This window comes from Aethalodelphis obliquidens, unplaced genomic scaffold (assembly GCF_003676395.1).
Source record: "Aethalodelphis obliquidens isolate GAN/ISIS:26980383/991018 unplaced genomic scaffold, ASM367639v1 scaffold39, whole genome shotgun sequence".
Lineage (NCBI taxonomy): Eukaryota > Metazoa > Chordata > Mammalia > Artiodactyla > Delphinidae > Aethalodelphis > Aethalodelphis obliquidens.
In genome coordinates this window covers 13,131,288-13,146,681 of record NW_020837983.1, presented here as the reverse complement: position 1 = coordinate 13,146,681, position 15,394 = coordinate 13,131,288, and the positions used below count along the sequence as shown (strand labels likewise).

General features: G+C 39.4%; 2 protein-coding genes across 2 annotated transcripts in view; one reads left to right on the top strand and one right to left on the bottom strand.

Annotated features, from left to right (window-relative positions):
- The window catches only part of SLC25A32 (solute carrier family 25 member 32), a 49,529-nt gene that overhangs the window by 14,296 nt on the left and 19,839 nt on the right, over positions 1-15,394 (top strand). The gene's annotated exons all lie outside the window — the stretch shown is intronic.
- Positions 14,110-15,394, bottom strand: part of LOC113633415 (HMG domain-containing protein 4-like) — a 3,210-nt gene continuing 1,925 nt past the window's right edge. The window contains 3 exon segments of the mRNA XM_027131583.1: positions 14,110-14,651; positions 14,654-14,835; positions 15,066-15,379. Coding sequence (XP_026987384.1) covers positions 14,338-14,651; positions 14,654-14,835; positions 15,066-15,379 — 810 coding nt within the window. The 3' untranslated portion in view covers positions 14,110-14,337.

The following is a 15,394-nucleotide window of genomic DNA, read 5'->3' as shown; positions in this document are numbered from 1 at the left end:
ATTACTTTGGGAGGTTGATCCAAAAAGATATTGCTGCGATTTATGTCAAAGAACGTTCTGCCTATGTTTCCCTCTAAGAGTTTTATAGTATCTGTTCTTACATTTAGGTCTTTAATCCATTTTGAGTTTAGTTTTGTGTATGGTGTTAGAGAGTGTTCTAATTTCATTCTTTTACATGTGGCTGTCCGGTTTTCCCAGTGCCACTTATTGAAGAGACTGTCTTTTCTCCATTGTATTTTCTTTCCTCCTTTGTCGTACATAATTGACCATAAGTGTGTCGGTTTATTTGTGGACTTTCTATCCTGTTCCATTGATCTGTAAGTCTGTCTTTGTGCCAATACCATGCTGTTTTGTTTACTGTAGCTTTATAGTATACTCTGAAGTCAGGGAGCCTGAAGCCTCCAGCTCTGTTTTTCTTTCTCAAGAATTTGTGTTTCCATACAAATTTTAGGATTTTTTTTTTTTGGTTCCAGATCTGCAAAAATGCCATTGGTAATTTGAGGGATTGCGTTGAATCTGTAGATTGCCGTGGGCAGTATAGTTATTTTGACAATGTTAATTCTTCCAATCTAAGAACATCGTATGTATTTTCATCTGTTTTGTGTCATCTTTGATGTTTCATCAATGTCTTAATAGTTTTTGGAGTACAGGTCTTTTGCCTCCTTAGGTTTATTCCTAGACATTTTATTCTTGTTGATGTGATGGTAAATGGGATTGTTTCCTCAATTTCTGATCTTTCATTGTTAGCATAAAGAAATGCAACAGAATTCTGTGTATTAATTTTGTGTCCTGCAACTTTACGAAATTCATCGATGAGCTCTAGTAGTTTTCTGGTGGCATCTTTAGGATTTTCTATGTATAGTATCATGGCATCTGCAAACAGTGATAGTTTTACTTCTTTTCCCATTTGGATTCCTTTTATTTCTTTTTCTTCTCTGATTGCCATGGCTAGGACTTCCAAAACTACGTTGAATAAAAGTGGCAAGAGTGGACATTCTTGTCTTGTGCATGATCTTAGAGGAAATACTTTTAGCTTTTCACACGTTAGCTGTGGGATTGTCATATATGGCCTTTATTATGTTGAGATATGTTCCCTCTATGCCCACTTTCTGGAGAGTTTTTATAATTGGGTGTTGAATTTTATCAAAAGCTTTTTCTGCATTTATTGAGATGATCATATGGTTTTTACTTTTCAGTTGGTTAATGTGGAGTATCACACTGATTAATTTGCAGATATTGAAAAATCCTTGCATCCCTGGGATAAATCCCACTTGATCATGGTGTAGATCCTTTTAACGTGTTGTTGGACTCAGATTGCTAGTATTTTGTTGAGGATTTTTGCGTCTATGTTCATCAGTGATATTGGCCTGTAATTTTCTTTTTTTGTGGTATCTTTGGTTTTGGTATCAGAGTGATGGTGGCCTCACAGAATGAGTTTGGGAGTGTTCCTACTGCTGCAATTTTTAAAAATAGTTTCAGAAGGATAGGTGTTGACTCTTCTCTAACTGTTTGATAGAATTCACCTGTGAAGCCATCTGGTCTTGGATTTTGTTTGTTGGGAGGTTTTTGTTTGTTTTTAAATTTTAAATATTTATTTATTTATTTTTGGCTGTGTTGGGTCTTCATTGCTGCATGCAGGCTTTCTCTAGTTGTGGCGAGCAGGGGCTACTCTTCATTGTGGTGCTCGGGCTTCTCATTGTGGTGGCTTCTCTTGTTGCAGAGCATGGGCTCTAGGCACACGGGCTTCAGTAGTTGTGACACAGGGGCTTAGTTGCTCCGCAGCATGTGGGATATTCCCAGACCAGGGATCGAACCTGTGTCCCCTGCATTGGCAGGCAAATTCTTATCCACTGCGCCACCAGGGAAGCCCTGTTGGGAGTTTTTAAATCACAGTTTCAATTTCAGCACTTGTGATTGGTCTGTTCATATTTTCTATTTCTTCCTGGTTCAGTTTTGGGAGATTGTACCTTTCTATGAATTTGTCCATTTCTTCTGGGTTATCTATTTTATTGGCATACAGTTGCTTGTAATAGTCTCTTATGATCCTTTGTATTTCTGTGGAGTCTGTTGTAACTTCTCCTTTTTCATTTCTAATTTTGATTTGAGCCTTCACCCCTTTTTTCTTGATAACTCTGGCTAAAGGTTTATCAATTTTGTTTATATTTTCAAAGAACCAGCTTTAAGTTTCATTGATCTTTTGTATTTTTCGTCTCTATTTCATTTATTTCTGCTCTGATCTTTATGATTTCTTTCCTTCTGCTAACTTTGGGTTTTGTTTGTTCTTTTCTTTATTTGCTTTAGGTATAAGGTTAGGTTGTTCATTTGGGAGTTTTCTTGTTTCCTGAGGTAAGATTGTATTGCTATAAACTTCTTAGAAGTGCTTTTGCTGCATCCTATAGGTTTTAGATCATCGTGTTTTTGTTTTCATTTGTATCTAGGTATTTTTTGATTTCGTCTTTGATTTCTTCAGTGATCCAGTGGTTGTTTAGTAGCATATTGTTTAGCCTCCACGTGTTTGTGGGTTTTTTACCGTTTTTTTCTTGTAGTTGATTTGTAATCTCATAATGTTGTGAAATTCAATAAATTTCAATTTTTTAAAATTTACTGAGGCTTGCTTTGTGGCCCAGCATGTGGTCAGTCCTGGAAAATGTTCTATGTGCACTTGAGAAGAATGTGTATTCTGCTACTTTCAGATGGAATGCTCTATAAATATCAAGTAACTCCATCTGGCCTAATGTGTCATTTAAACCTGTGTTTCCATATTGATTTTCTGTCTAAATGATGTGTACACTGATGTTAGTGGGGTGTTAAAACCCCCCACTATTATTGTGTTACTGTCAATTTCTCTTTTTATGGTTGTTAACATTTGTGTTATATGTTGAGGTGCTCCTATGTTGGATGTGTGTGTATATATAAGTGTGTGTGTGTGTGTGTATATATATGAATTGATTCTTTGATTTGATTCTTTGATTTGATTCTTTGATCGTTATGTAGTGTCCTTTGTCTCTTCTAACAGTCTTTATTTTACAGTTTATTTTGTCTCATGTGAGTATTGCTACTCCAGCTTTCTTTTGATTTCCATTTGCATGGAGTACCTTTTTCTATCCTCTCGTGTTCATTCTGTATGTGTCCCTAGATCTGAATTGGGTCTCTTGTAGACAGCATATATACGGATCTTCTTTTTATATCCATTCAGCCAGTCTTTGTCTTTTGGTTGGAGCATTTAATCCATTTACATTTAAGGTAGTTACCAATACGTATGTTCTTATTGCCATTTTGCTAATTGTTTTGGATTTGTTTTTGTAGGTATTTTTTTCTTCCTTTCCTTTTTTGTTCCCTTCTCGTGTGATTTGAAGACTATCTTTAGTGTTGTGTTTGGATTCCTTTTTCTTTTTTTGAGTATCTGTTGTAGATTTTTGGTTTGTGCTTACGATGAGCTTTTGCTATAGCAGTCTTTATATACACAATATTGTTAGAAGTTGCTGGTATCTTAATTTCAAATGGATTTCCAGTATTTGTTCATTTGTTCTCTCCTCGCAGTTGCTGGTTTTGATATCATATTTGTGTGGGGGTGATTTCCTACCTTTACTGTATGTTTTCCTCTACTAGTAAGCTTTCCATTCGTAATTTTCTTGTTTCTAGTTGTGGTCTTTTCTCTTCTGCCTAGTCAAGTTCCTTTAGCATTTTTTTTTTAACATCTTTATTGGAGTGTAGTTGCTTTACAATATTGTGTTAGTTTTTGCTGTATAACAAAGTGAATCAACTATACATATACATATATCCCCATATCTCCTCCCTCTTGCATCTCCCTCCCACCCTCCCTATCCCACCCCTCTAGGTGGACACAAAGCACCGAGCTGATCTCCCTGTGCTATGCGGCTGCTTCCCACTAGCTATCTGTTTTACACTTGGTAGTGTATATATGTCCATGCCACTCTCTCACTTCATCCCAGTTTACCCTTCCCCTTCCCCATGTCCTCAAGTCCATTCTCTATGTCTGCATCTTTATTCCTGTCCTGCCCCTAGGTTCATTAGAACCTTTTATTTTTTTTTAGATTCCATATATATGTGTTAGCATATGGTATTTGTTTTTCCCTTTCTGACTTACTTCACTCTGTATGACAGTCTCTAGGTCCATCCACCTCAGTACAAATAACTCCATTTCGTTTCTTTTTATGGCTGAGTAATATTCCATTGTATATATGTGTCACATCTTCTTTATCCATTCATCTGTCCATGGACATTTAGGTTGTTTCCATGTCCTGGCTTTTGTAAATAGTGCTGCAGTGAACATTGTGGTGCATGTCACTTTTTGAATTATGGTATTCTCGGGGTATATGCCCAGTAGTGGGATTGCTGGGTTGTATGGTAGTTCTATTTTTAGTTTTTTAAGGAACCTCCATACTGTTCTCTATTAGTGGCTGTATAAATTTACATTCCCACCCACAGTGTCCTTTAGCATTTGTTGCAAAGGTGGTTTGATGGTGCTGAATTCTCTTAGCTTTTGCTTGTCTGTAAAGCTTTTGATTTCTTCTTCAAATCTGAACGAGATTCTTGCTGAACAGAGTATTCTTGGTTGTAGGTTTTTCCCTTTCACCGCTTTAAATATATTGTGCCACTCCCTTCTGGCCTGCAGAGTTTTTGCTGAAAAATCCGCCGATAACCTTATGGGGATTCCCTTGTATGTTATTTGTTGCTTTTCCCTTGTTGCTTTTAATATTTCCTCTTTGTCTTTAATTTTTGTCAATTTGATTAATGTGTCTTGGTGTTTTCCTCCTTGGGTTTATCCTGTGTGACGCTCTCTGTGCTTCTTGTAATTGGGTGACTGTTTCCTTTCCCATATTACGGAAGTTTTTGTTTTTGTTTTTTGTTTTTTGTTTTATTTATTTATTTTTGGCTGCGCTGGCCCCACCAGCCACAGCAAGCAGGGGCCACTCCTGCTTAGGAGTGCATAGGCCTCTCACTGTGGCGGCCTCTCCTGCCGCGGAGCACGGGCTCTAAGGCATGCAGGCCTCAGTAGTCACGGCACGTGGGCTTCAGCAGTTGTGGCTCTCAGGCCCCAGAGCGCAGGCTTAGCAGCAGCGGCGCATGGGCCCAGTTGCTCCGCGGCACATGGCATCCTCCCAGACCAGGGCCCAAAACCGCGTCCCCCCCACCGGCAGGCAGACTCCCAACTGCTGCACCACCACGGAAGCCCCTAGGGAAGTTTTCAGCTATTATCTCTTCAAATGTCTTCTCAGATCCTTTCTCTCTTTGCCTTCTGGGACCCCTATCATGTGAATATTGGTGCGTTTAATGTTGTCCCAGAGGTCTTTTAAACTGTCTTCATACCTTTTTGTTCTTTTTTCTTTATTCTCTTCTGTGGCGATGATTTCCACCATTCTGTCTTCCAGGTCACTTATTCATTTTTCTGCCTCATTTATTCTGCTATTGATTCTTTCTACTTTATTTTTCAATTCAGTTATTGTATTGTTCAACTCTGTTCTTTATCTCTTCTAGTTCTTTGTTAAACATTTCTTGTATCTTCTTGGTTTGTACCTCCATCCTTTTTCCGAGATCTTGGATCATCTTTACTATCATAACTCTTAATTCTTTTTCAGGTAGATTGCCTATCTCCACTTCACTTAGCTGTTCTTCTGGGGTTTTGTCTTTTTCCTTCGTCTGGAACATATTCCTCTGCCATCTCATTTTGTCTAACTTTCTGTGTTCTGCAGCCTGCAGGATTATAATTCTTCTTGCTTCTGGTGTCTGCCCCCTGGTGGGTGAAGCTGGTCTACGAGGCTTGTGCAGTCTTCCTGGTGGGAGGAACTGGAGCCTGCCCTCTGGTTGGTAGAGCTGAGTCTTGTCCCTCTGGTGGGCATGGCTGTTTCTAGGGGTGTGTTTAGAGGTGCCTGTGGGCTCCAGAAGACTTTAGGCAGCCTGTCTGCTGATGGGTGGGGCTGTGTTCCCACCATGCTGGTTGTTTGCCGTGAGACATCCCAGCACAGGAGCCTACAGGTTGTTGGGTGGGGTCAGGTCTTGGTGTCAAGATGGCTGCCTCCAGGAGAGCTCACGTCAGTGAGTACTCCCTGGTACCTCCTCCACCAGTGTCCTTGTCCCCACAGTGAGCCACAACTGCCCCCTGCTTCCCCTGGAGACCTTCCAAGACCAGTAGGTAGGTCTGGCCCAGGCTTCTGTGAAGTCACTTCTTTCTCCCTGGGTCCCAGTGCACATGAGACCTTCTCTGTGCTCTTCAAGAGTGGAGTTCCTGCGATGAAACCCTGCTGGTCTTTAAAGCCAAATGCTCTGGGGGGCCTCTCCCAGTGTCTGACCCCCAAACTGGGGAACCTGACATGGGGCTCAGAACTTTCATTCCTGTGGGAGAACCTCTGCGATACAGTTATTTTCCAGTTTGTGGGTCACCCATCCAGCAGGTATGGGATTTGATTGTATCGTGAATGCACCCTTCCTACTGTCTAGTTGTTCCTTTGTCTTTGGGTGTAGAATATCTTTTTTGGTAGGTTCCAGTCTTTTTTGTCCATGGATATTCAGCAGTTAATCGTGAATTTTATGTTTTTGTGAGAGGAGGTGAACTCAAGTCCTACTCTGCCATCTTCTATTAATATTTCTTTAACTTTCAGCGGGCTGCCTCAGAGCCCATGGTGTACTGCCTGCTGGCTGTGCCCTCAGCCCCTGCCCCCATGGCAGAGAGAAGACCTCAAGACTCTTTCAGCTAATTCTTTAAAGCTTCTATAACAAGGTCCCCTGCTTCAAGCTCTCCTTTGATAATACTCAATAGTGTTAGGAGTTCCAGCTTGCTGAGGTTTTCCAGATTCATCCTGAAAGCCTGATAATTGACAGTCACGCTTTAGTCCTTAAGCATAAATTCTTAAGGCTTTCTTCAGTTAAAATTTGGGAAAACTGACAAATATATTTAGAATGCCATCAGCATGGTAGAAAAGTGTCCAAGCTTTTCCTGGCACTCTGGGCTCCACTTCCTACCGCCTCCACCACCCACTCCATCCAGAGACCCCCAAGGCCCTGCCCCTCAAACTACAATATATTCTTACAACTTATACCTGATAGTTTGTACATTTTAATCCTCTACCCTTATATTGCTCCTCCCCCCTTCCCTCTACTCACTGGTAACTGCTAGTTTGTTCTCTATATCTGTGAGTCTGCTGCTTTTTTATTATAGTCACTAGTTCATTGTATTTTTTAGATTCCACATATAAGTGATATCATACAGTATTTGTCTTTGACTTATTTCACTTAGCATGATGCCCTTCAAGTCCATCCATGTCGCTGCAAATAGCAAAATTTCAATTTTTTTTATAGCTGAGTATTCCATTTTGCAGATATATTGTATTACAGCTTCTTTATCCATTCACCTGTTGATTGACACTTAGGTTGCTTCCATGTCTTGGCAATTGCAAATAATGTTGCTATGAACATTGGGGTGCCTGTATCTTTTCAAGTTAGTGAGTGTTTTTGTTCTTGTTTTTTTTCCCCTGGATATGTACCCAGGAGTGGAATTCCTTGGTCATATGGTAGCTCTGTTTTTAGTTTTGTTATTTTTTTTGAGAAACCTCCATACTGTTTTCCACAATGGCTGCACCAATTTGCTTTCCCATTGACAGTGTAAAAGGGTTCCTTTCTCTCCACAACTTTCCCAACATTTGTTGTTTGTGTTCCTTTTGATGCTTGCCATTCTGATGGGTATTAGGTAATCGCTCATTGTGACTTTGATTTGCATTTCCCTGATGATTAGCGATGTTGAGCATCTTTTCATGTGCCTGTTGGCCATCTGCATTTCCAATTTGGAAAAATGTCTGTTCAGGTCTTCTGCCCATTTTTTTAATTGGGTGTTTGGTTTTTTTGTTGTTGAACTGTATGAGGTCTTTGTATATTTTGGAAATTGAGCCCTTGTTGGCTGCATAATTTGCAAATATTTTCTCCCAGTCCATAGATTATCTTTTCTTTTTGTTTATCATTTCCTTTGATGTGCAAACATGTAAGTTTGATTAGGACCCATTTATTTATTTTTGCTTTTATTTCTTTTGCCTTGGAGACTGACCTAAGAAAACAGTGGTATGATTTTATGTCAGAGAATGTTTTGCCTATGTTGTATTCTAGTAGTTTTATGGTGGCATGTTTTATATTTAAGACTTTAAGCCAGTTTCAGCTTATTATTATATATGGTGTTAGTGAGTGTTTTAACTTCATTGATTTACATGCAGCTGTCCAGCTTTCCCAAAACCACTTGCCGAAGAGACTGTCTTTTCTCCATTGTATATTTTTGCCTCCTTTGTCAAAGGTTAAGTGACTGTAGGTGTGTGGGTTTATTTCTGGACTCTGTATTCTGTTCCGTTGACCCATCTGTCTGTTTTTGTGCCCCTACCACACTGTTTTGATTACTGTAGCTTTGTAGTAGTGTCTGAAGTCTCGGAGGGTTATGCCTCCAGCTTTGTTCTTTTTCCTTGGGATTGTTTTGACAATTCTGGTTCTTTTGTGGTTCCAGGTAAATTTTAGAGTTATTTTTTCTAGTTCTGTGAAAAATGTCATGGGTAATTTGATAGGGATCTCATTAAATTTGTAGATATCGCCATTTTAACAGTATTGATTCTTCTAACCCAAGAGCATAGGATATTTTTCCATTTTTCGTCTTCAGTTTGCTTTATCAATATTTTATAGTTCTCAGTGTATAAGTCTTTCATCTCCTTGATCAGGTTTATTCCTAAATATTTTATTTATTTAAAAAAATGATTCAGATACATATATTTTTTTCATATACTTTTTTCCACTACACATTATTACAAGACACTGAATATAGTTACCTGAGCTATACAGTAGGTCCTTGCTGTTTGTCTCTTTTATGCATAGTAGTGTGTATAGATTAATCCCAAACTCCCAACTTATCTCCCCACCCCCCTCCCCACTATCCCCTCTGGCAGCCTCAAGTTTGTTTCCATGTCTGTGATTCTATTTCTGTTCTGTACATAAGTTCATTGATAGCATTTTTTTGGATGCTACATATAAGTGATATCATAAGTTTGTCTTTCTCTGACTTATTTCACTTAATGTGATAATCTCTAGGTCCATCCATGTTGTTGCAGATGGCATTACTTCATTCTTTTTTATGGCTAAGTAATATTCCATTGTATATATGTACCACATCTCCTTCTTCCATTCATCTGTTGATGGATACTTAGGTTGCTTCTATGTCTTGGCTATTATAAATGGTGCTGTTATGACCATTGGGGTGCATGTATCTTTTCAAATGAGAGCTTTCTCCGGGTATATGCCCAGGAGTGGGATTGTAGTATCATAATATAACTTTATTTTTTTAAGGAACGTCCATACAGCTCTCTGTAATGGCTGTACCAATTTACATTCCTCCCACAGTGTAGGAGGGCTCCCTTTTCTCCACACCCTCTCTAGCATTTATTATTTGTAGACTTTTTAATGATGGCCAGTCTGACTGGTGTGAGGTGGTACCTCACCGTAGTTTTGATTTGCATTTCTCTAATAATTAGGAGTGTTGAGCATCTTTTCATGTGCCTGTTGGCTATTTGGATGTCTTCTTTGGAAAAATGTCTATGTAGGTCTTCTGCCCATTTTTTGATTGGGTTGTTTATTCTTTTGATATTAAGCTGTATGAGCTGTTTGTATATTTTGGAAATTAATCCCTTGTTGGTTGCATCATCTGCAAATATTTTCTCCCATTCTATGGGTTGTCTTTTCGTTTTGTTTATGGTTTCCTTTGCTGTGCAAAAGCTTTTGAGTTTAATTAGGTCCCATTTGTTTATTTTCGTCTTTATTTTCATTACTCTAAGAGATGGACCCAAAAAAATATTGCTGCGATTTATTTTAAAGAGTGTTCTGCCCATTTTTCCTGTAAGAGGCCTTACACTTAGGTCTTTAATACATTTTGAGTCTATTTTTGTATGTTTTGTTAGAGAATGTTCTAATTTCGTTCTTTTACATGTAGCTGTCCAATTTTCCCAGCACTCCTTATTGAAGAGACTGTCTTTTCTCCATCGTATATTCTTTCCTCCTTTGTCATAAATTAATTGATCATAAGTGCATAGGTTTATTTCTGGGCTTTCTATCCTGTTCCATGGATCTATATGTTTGTTTTTGTACTAGTACCATACCGTTTCGATTACCGTAGCTTTGTAATATAGTCTGAAGTCAGGAAGTGTGATTCCTCCAGCTCTGTTCTTCTTTCTCAATTGTTTTGGCTATTTGGGGTCTTTTATGTTTCCATACAAATTTACAGAATTTTTGTTCTAGTTCTGTGAAAAATGCCATTGGTAATTTGAGGGATTGTATTGAATCTGTAGATTGTCTTGGGTAATATAGTTGTTTTGACAATATTGATTTTTCCAATCCAAGAAGAACTTGGTATATCTTTCCATGTGTTTGTATCATCTTCAGTTTCTTTCATCAACATCTTATAGTTTTCAAAAACAGTTCCTTTGCCTCCTTAGGTAGGTTTATTAGTAGGTATTTTTTTTCTTTTTGATGCAGTGGTAAATGGGATTGTTTTGTTAATTTCTCTTTCTGATATTTCATTATCAGTGTATAGAAATGCAACAGATTTCTGTATATTAATTTTGTATCCAGCAACTTCACCATATTCATGGATGAGCTCTAGCAGTTTTCTCGCAGCATCTTCAGGATTTTCTATGTGTAGTATTATGTCATCTGCAAACAGTGACAACTTTACTTCTTCTTTTCCAGTTTGAATTTCTTTTATTTCTTTTTTCTCTCTGATTGTCATGGCTGGGACGTCCAAAACTGTGTTGGATAAAAGTGGCGAGAATGGACATCCTTGTCTTGTTTCTGATCTTAGAGGAAATGCTTTCAGCTTTTCACTATTATGATGTTAGCTATTGGTTTGCCATATATGGCCTTTATTATGTTGAGGCATGTCCCCTCTATGTTCACCTTCTGGAGAGGTTTTTTTTTTCTTATCATAAATGGGTGTTGAATTTTGTTAAAAGCTTTTTCTGCATCTATTGAGATGATCTTTTGGTTTTTACTCTTCAATTTATTCATGTTGTATATCACATTGATCTGCAGGTATTGAAAAATCCTTGTATCCCTGGGATAAATCCCAGTTGATCATGGTGTATGATCGTTTTAATGTATTGTTGAATTCGGTTTGCTAGTATTTTGTTGAGGGTTTTCCTATCTATGTTCATCAGTGATACTCGCCTATCATTTTCCTTTTTAGCAATCTTTTTTTGTCTGCTTTTGGTATCAGGGTGTTGATGGCCTCATTTAATGAATTTGAAACTGTTACTTCCTCTGCAGTTTTTTGGAACAATTTCAGAATGATAGATGTTAACTCTCCTCTAAATGTTTGGTAGTATTCATCTGTGAAGCCATCTGGTCCTGGACTTTTGTTTATTAAGTGTATCTTTTCTTTTGGAAGAGTTTGAGAGGGATTGGTATAAGTTCTTAGTATGTTTGATAGAATTCCCCAGTGAAGCCACCAGTCCTGGACTTCTGTTTGCTGGGAGGTTTATGGGTTTTGTTTGGTTGGTTTTTTTTCTATATAGTTTCTATTTCACTTTTAGTGATCATTCTGTTCAGAGTATTTATTATTTCTTGATTCAGTTTTTGGTGGGCTGTATGTTTCTAGAAACTTGTCCACTCCTTCTAGGTTGTCCAGTTTGTTGGCATATAATTGTTCATAGTATTGTCTTATGGCCTTTTCGTATTTCTGTGGTGTTGGTTATTTCTCCTTTCATTTCTTAATTTGTTTATTTGTGTCCTCTCTCTTTTCTTCTTGGTGAGCCTGGCCAGAAGTTTGTCGATTTTGTTTATCTTTTCAAAAAAGCAGCTCTTGGTTTTATTGACTATTTCTATTGTTTTTTTAACCTCTGAATTTATTTCCTCTCTTATCTTTATTATTTCCTTCCTTTTGCCAACTTTAGGTTTTGTTTGTCCTTTTTTCTTTTAGGTGATTTGAGATTTTTCTTGCTTTTTGAGGACGACCTCTATTGCTGTGAGGTTCTCTCTTAGGACTGCTTTTGCTGCATCCCATAGATTTTGTATGGTTGTGTTTTCATTGTCATTTTTGTCAAGGTATTTTTAAATTTCCTCTTAGATTTCATCGTTGACCCATTGGGTTTTTAGTAGCATGTTACTTAATCTGTATATAATCTCTATATAATCGTGGGGTTTTTTTCTTTTTCTTTTCTCTTCTCATTACTCTTTCTGTGGTTGATTTCTAATTTCATACCATAGTGGTCAGAAAAGATGCTTGAAATAATTTTTTTCTTTACAAATATTAAAAATGTGATTTTTAATAATGTAAGTACAAAATTTTATTTCTTTATACAACTGTAATGGGATTTGGATCAAACTGCTAGAATTTATTTAAAAGACAAAATAAAACAATGATATAAAAACTGCAAGAAGGTTTGAATCCAAAGGTTTTCCTCTAACAGTACCAAATACCACAAGGAACAGATTATACAAATGTGTACAAATTTTAAATACAAATACAATAGGGTTGGATTTTAAAGGAAAACAAACAAAAATCAGGTCCTCATCAGGACTTTATTAATGTGTACAAATGACAATGGTAGGATTGACTTCTTTCTGTACTAATCCATGTCTCTGAGGCCCTTCCTTGATACTCTATGTCAAACAGGAAACTGACATGGGTACAGAGGAGGCGTGGGACAGGTGCTAACACACAAACTCAAACCAGGATTTCTGCTCTTCGTGATTTTGGTTCCCAAACATTCCTGTTTCCTTCTGTTTCCCCAGTTAAATCTCAAAACTGCTGTGAGGTGAGAATGGCATTCAGCAGCCAGAATACCTTTAAGAAAAACAGCCCTGTGACCACACTGGTGGGAAGAAAGGAAGGAATTAAATAGGATGCAGGATGGCGGCACTTTCCTCAAAGATCTACTTTGATACTGCGGTGCTCCATCCAGGCCAAGGGAAGAAAGCAGTCACCTCAGAGTCTGGTTTTGACGTGGACTCTCAAACCCAATTTAAAAACAACCCTGAAGCCCTCAACTGTTTTCTTTGGAACTGGGAAGCAAAAATCTGGTTCTTTGGAAATAAGGGCAGCTGGGAATGGTAACATTCCTTTTTATTTAGTTTCTTGACACTGTTCAGTTGTAAAGAACTAGAATCCCAATATGATTCCTTTCCGAGGCACCGTACCTGAACGTGTAGATGATTTGGAGTTTGCAGAGGAGACCAGAGGAAGGAGGGGAGGAAGAAATGACAAATCTGTATCTTCCATATGCTGTTGCTGGTGGAGGCTCTTGTTTTTAAATTATATATACAGAAATTTACAGGATAAATTAAAATCTAAGAGAGTTTAAAGAGTTAAATATACATAATTAAAACACATCCACACATGCACATAAACAAACCTACATGAGAATAGAGTACTTTTTTCGCAATTTGCTTAAGTGTGGAATGCAGAACACTGTGTATCTGCCCGACAGGGGAGCCAATGAGATGAACCCAGGAATCAGGCTGGGCAAAGCTCACCTTCCACACCCACCAAGCAACTAAGCAGCAGAACTGTGAGCTAAGCTGACGCTGCCAATGGAAGATAACAGCTCTTAGCTCTGCAGACCAAATGCTGTGGGTCAGCTCACAATATAGTCCATTCAGCTGGTGGCATTAACGGCCTTACCCTCTCCAGGGCTCACAAATCTCCTTGGCTCTGACTGAGGCTGCCAATGGTACCAATGATTACAATAAGTTTTGAGACATGGACGCTGGTAGAGCAGGAATTGGGATGAAGCCCCCTACTAAGTTCACTTAAGCCATCGCAACAACTTTCAGATAGGAATGATGTTATCATCTCCCACCTAGGTCACTTCAAGTTGTAAAGCTTTGTACTTTCAGTTAACTAACGTCTTCCCATAATCTTTCCCATTGCATTTCAGACTGTAAGACAGGTAAGGCAAATGGTCAGTGATGGGTCTGGAGGTACAATTGAGTTTGGAAAAAAATCACATTTTGGCTGACCTTAAAGCGATGCACTTGACATCCAGAACAAGCCTCCAGCCCCCAAGTTACATTGGTTTTTAAGGCAGATTCATCCACCACAGGAGAAGAAATAATCCCAAGCCCATATTCATACCAAGGTTTCCTCTTGGCTAAACCTTTGCCATTTCATAAAATTATTAAAAGCAAAGTAGTTACAGTCCTATGTATATATTATACATTATACATATATATATATACACATTATGCATATATGTAAAAATTTAAAATCTACACCCAGAGGCCAGTGAAGGGATCTGCAACCGTCACATATACACAAGCCAGCAACAGGCAAGATAAGGTTTCTGTCCCAGGAGTCTGCTGTCACGGTCCAGGCATGATGTAAGCAATGTGGTACAGCGTGTTTGACAAGACCTGTTTGGGACAGCCATTCACCTCAGGTAGTCGTGTGGTCACACACGCTAAGGGGCCAAGCACACAGATGATGGAATCCAGAAGCACTGACAGATTGCCAGACACAGCCACCATGCCCTGGGTTTCCTGCAGGTGGTGTCCAGTGAGGCTCAGGGACTCTCCCAACAGCTGGAGATGAGCGGCCACATCGACAGGCTCTGTCCCGGGGGCTTTGTCTGGCGAGGCGGGTAATAATAGCATGTTGGTGGGTGCGGATTTCTTCGGGGCGACAGTACTCCTGCAGAGGAAGCTTTCACTTTCATGGAACCTTCTGAGCTGGATGCTTTTCTTTTCACAGTTGTAGCTTCTGCTTTGTTCTGTTTGTGTTGCAGATGCTGAGGGTTTTGCTTCCAAATCAGTTTGTCCTTTTCTGGCAGTTGCTTCCACACCTCAGCCAGTTTTTTGGGGTTTTTTGTGGGGTTTTTTTGCGGTACGCGGGCCTCTCACTGTTGTGGCCTCTCCCGTTGCGGAGCACACGCTCCGGACGCGCAGGCTCAGTGGCCGTGGCTCACGGGCCCAGCCGCTCCGCAGCATGTGGGATCTTCCCAGACCAGGGCACGAACCCGTGTCCCCTGCATCGGCAGGCGGACTCTCAACCACTGCGCCACCAGGGAAGCCCCTCAGCCAGTTTTTTACGCAGTTTCCCAAAATCTATGCCTAGATGGTCAAAGGTTACACGATACTCCTTAAAGAACACCTGGTAGGCCGACATGTTCTTTTTTGGCTTTTCTTCTCTCTCTCTTTGTCCTTCTCTCTTTTTTTTCTCACTGTGCCTATCCGTGTGGAGGCCAGGAAACGGTGGGGGAGGGGCGGCTGCTCCAGTGTACGGGATGCTGGGCGGAGGGCCGGGCGGCGCTGGGACCTCTCCCGCTGGTGCAGCAGGAAGTCCCGACCTTCTCTTGGACTTGGAGTGTCGCTTCTCTTTATGCTTCTCCTTGTCCTTTTTTTTTTTTTTTTTTTTTTTTTG